General features: G+C 43.9%; 1 protein-coding gene across 1 annotated transcript; it reads right to left on the minus strand.

Moving 5' to 3' along the window:
• Nucleotides 1–538: 538 nt before the first annotated feature.
• Nucleotides 539–2,575, minus strand: LOC112972299 (nuclear factor interleukin-3-regulated protein). Its single transcript, XM_026078649.1, has 2 exons — nucleotides 2,558–2,575; nucleotides 539–2,157 (listed from the first exon to the last, which is right to left on the minus strand). Exons 1-2 carry the CDS (start codon nucleotides 2,573–2,575, stop codon nucleotides 1,213–1,215), a joined length of 963 nt encoding a protein of 320 aa, XP_025934434.1. The 3' UTR covers nucleotides 539–1,212.
• Between the last annotated feature and the right edge of the window lie 1,313 nt (nucleotides 2,576–3,888).

A 3,888-nucleotide genomic window follows, 5' to 3' on the forward strand; every position in this document is an offset into this window, starting at 1 on the left:
TGTCCAGGAGATCTCTGAAGCAGCAATGTAGCCTTTACTGTTTTTTGGAAAGTCCAGTCCATTTTGCTCCATGTCTGTGGCTCATTCAATGATGCTACACACTCTGCATCAGCACGGATCCAAAAGTCACAGTCTATACTAGACTATCCATCTAGAATACTAAAGTATTATCTTCCTCTATTATTTCTGAGTGTTGCAAAGATGCCAGGCACTGAAACTCAAGAGAAACCATCAGTGCCAGCTCTTTGGTTCAGCCTCTTAAACTTGGACAGTGTCATCAGTGAGTACATCCAACTCTGAGTCCAGCACTGCCAGTCACAATTTACCGTGATTAATGTATGCAGCCATATGTTAACTAAGATGCTCACTTGCATTTTAAGCTGGCTAAATAATTTTAAAAAATCATTTAAAAAAATCTAAAATGTTGAAATGCTTTCTATTCAGTTTACTGACAATTCTGGTAAAAATTTTTATTTTTTTATTTTTTATTTTTATTTTATAAATAATTCATTTCAAAATAAGGAAATGTATTGGCCAACTCAGCTAAAGGTGAGAGAATGTTTTATAAAGGCAAATTCCAAATATGGAAAGGTCATTTCTGAAAAATGCCTTATTTATTATTGCCAGTGTAAATCTACTGCCTTTTTAATCACTCTACTTTTTCTTGCTCCAGACAGCTAGGGTGAGAAGGTCTGTGAAGCTGTTTCCATCAATAGCTTCAAATGTCAAACAAGCCCCATTTAAGAGGATGAAGGAGAAAGAAAAAAAAAAAAAAGAAACAAAAGTAAGAAAGGGAATTAAAATGGTTGCCACACCAAGCAGCTGTAGTTGTGGTGTGGAGCCACTATTGTATTACATGGTGTGGCTACCATCGCCACTATCTTAGCCTCTTCCTGCCTTTGGTCCTTTCACACTTTAGTTTGGCGTGTGAGCAGGGTGAAACTGTGACTTACTCACACAGTGACCACAGGACCTGGCAGGTCTCCTATGGTAAGTGGAGCATCACAGCCAACACAGGGTGTCAAATGTAATTGTGCTGTAGTGATGCAGCCCAGGCCTATAAACCCACTATCATTTATGCAAAACAGAGAAAACTGCATCCCACTTTGAAGCATAAGACCTTCCCCTCTCTCTCTCTCCCTCCTTCCAAACCCCTCATGTCTTTGGAAGGTCTTGCATTGGCCTTCTAGAGCAGGCCAGTCTTCTGCCATGTCAGTGGGAGTCCAAGCTGCCCTCCTCCCAGGTGCTGAGGGCTTTGGTCTTAATTCGGAGTTTGTGAGGCAGAGCAGAATAGCTTCGGCCCTTTGGGTGGTCTTCTGAAGGGCAGGGCAGGCTGTATAGGGGTAGGGGAGAAATTTTGGGCACCTGTTGCTCATCGTCTTCATCTGAGACAGTTTGGGTGCTTTCTTTGCTCACCTCAGTTAGGCTGGGGGAAGGAGACAAGAAGCAGGCGCTGTCTGACAAGGGGAAGTGGTAGGCATATTTGTCTGGGCAGTGATAATTGAGGAAAGGAGAGCAAAATGTGGATCTGAAGGCTGAATCAAGCCTTTTTGACTGGTGAAGGCTAAGGTCACACTGGGTGCCCATGAGAGCCTGCTGTGAGTCACAGCTGAGGATATTTCTGGATGGGTCAAAGCTTTTGCATGAAAAATCAGCTGTCTTCAGCACCTTCGGCACAAAGCTATTTGTCCTGAAGAAGCAGGAATCCCTAGCAAAGGACTCTGCCTCGGGAAATGGGGGGACAGCTTTGTGTCCTCCAAAATAAATTCCCAGCAAGTCCTGGACAGAGCAGCCCTGATGGGTGCCGGTGTCTGGGCTGATGAGCCCAAAACGCAGTTTCAGGGACAGCAGCTCTGTCCTGAGGATGGCATTCTCCTCACTGAGAGCAGCCAGCTGGCTCTCCATGGCGAAGTCATTGAGACGCCTCTTCTCCCGTGAGCGCTTGGCTGCCTCGTTGTTCTTGCGCCTCTTCTCCCAGTACATGTTGTCCTTCTTCTCATCCGGCATGAACTCCCGCTTGCGTCGGGAGGGCCCACTCACCTTGCTGTGGAGGAACTTAGCCTTGCTGTGCTGAAGTCCAAGCTCGCTGATGGTGCTCAGTGGTGCCATGAAGTTTTCCATGGTCGCCAATGCACCCTGTGTTCTGCCAGTGGGAACCTTGGATGGTAGAATTAAAATATAAAACGATTACCACTAAAGGTCCTATTAATTAATAACAATAAATAAATTAATATAGCCATATCATCATTTTATCTGTGTTGCATTCACACTCAACACCAAGTTGAGTACTATACAAGCAAGTAATCTGAGTTATTTCTATTGTTTTGAAGCCATGATTTCAAAATAACTGTCAGCATATCAGTGTACTTCCATCTCACCGGTGTCTGCAAAGCGAGTCATGGGATGCCCCAAAAATGTGTGTGATTGAGCAGGGAAAGAAAAGATATTTTTGCTGGAACAATAAACAAACAAATACTTTGCCTAAGTGAATTCAATCAGGAAAACAAAAATTGCTCTTGCATACTACTTATCTCCCGCTGATCTCAAACTGCCTTACAAAGGAAATAAGCCTCATTGTCCCTATATTACAGACAAGACAGGCACAGGGAGGAGAACTGATTTACCTCAAAGTCACATACCTTAGCAGCTGAAGCAGGAACACAGACCTACTGCATTCCTGCTCAGTCCCATTTTCCCTCAGAACTCCAGGTCTCAGTCTGGTAARCTGGTTTATGAGGACTGTGATTTTGCGCAACATGTGGATGAACTCTGTGAAAATACTGTCTAGAAGTTTGCAAGTACTTGCATGGTATGTGCATGGCATCAGTGTGTCACTAAGTACCAGCACAGCTAGAACAGAACTATCCATCTGAAGATAATGGCCATGGTACATTCCTGACTTTGGGGAAAAGATAGCAGGGAAGACCAATGAGACAGTCTAAGTTGTAAATTAAATTAATATAGAGATCACAGGACTACTGCAAGCAGTTATTATGGCAGACATCCCTACCTAAGCTAAGAGTTTCTTGTAGCATTGGTATCTTCCAGGAAAACCAAATAAGGCCTCCTGCCTTCAGGCAGTCTGAGAGGGATTGCTCTGATTAAGCATCAATGTCTATAATGTAAGCACCTCATCTGGTCACCTCAGACTCACTCTAAACCCCACTGAGACCCACTCAGGGAATTTAGTATGGAATATATCTCAACCTCAAGTAGGTACTTACATTTGGTCAGCTGAACTCTCTGGATTATTGTCTATTGATTGTAAGAGAGCCCAGAGAGACTAATTCTGCTTTGGACACACACCTTGTGGGCACCTGAGGTCAGGTAAGAAGAATCACATCTTGTGAGTCTAACTTAAGTTTTGGGAAACTGCTTCGCAGAGTCAAGGGGAAGCAGTTTGTTAAGACAGCTCTACAGGATGGGTTGGGAAGGAGCAGAGGAAGGATCCAACTCAGAAATGCTCCATTTAGATACTGCTCAGGACCTAGTTCCTTCTACCAGAAAGCTGAGCTAGAGGGAGCAGCAAAGACTGAGCCTGATGAGCGGTTACCTCTAGAGGACTAGCCCAAAATGGCAAAGAGCATAATTGTTTCTCTTGGATTGGTAATTAATGCACTGAAGTTTGGGTATTTGTCACATTTCCATCCCCACAGCCCTTACACAAGGCCCTTCATTTTAGACTCATGACTACATGAATGTTGAGACCTACAAGACCAAAGCACAAATAACGGTCGAGGTGCCCACCACACTTTCTTGCAGGTTGCAGTACATTTCACTAGCCCTGCAATACAGTCATGGCAGTGCTTTGCCATGCCAAGTAGCTAGAATAATAATAGTACCTGTTTATAGAATTGCAAAGTGCTTTTCTGAGTAATAGGCAGAACA

The sequence above is a fragment of the Apteryx rowi genome, unplaced genomic scaffold (genome assembly GCF_003343035.1).
Source record: "Apteryx rowi isolate R43461 unplaced genomic scaffold, aptRow1 scaffold_482, whole genome shotgun sequence".
NCBI classification, from domain to species: Eukaryota; Metazoa; Chordata; class Aves; order Apterygiformes; family Apterygidae; genus Apteryx; species Apteryx rowi.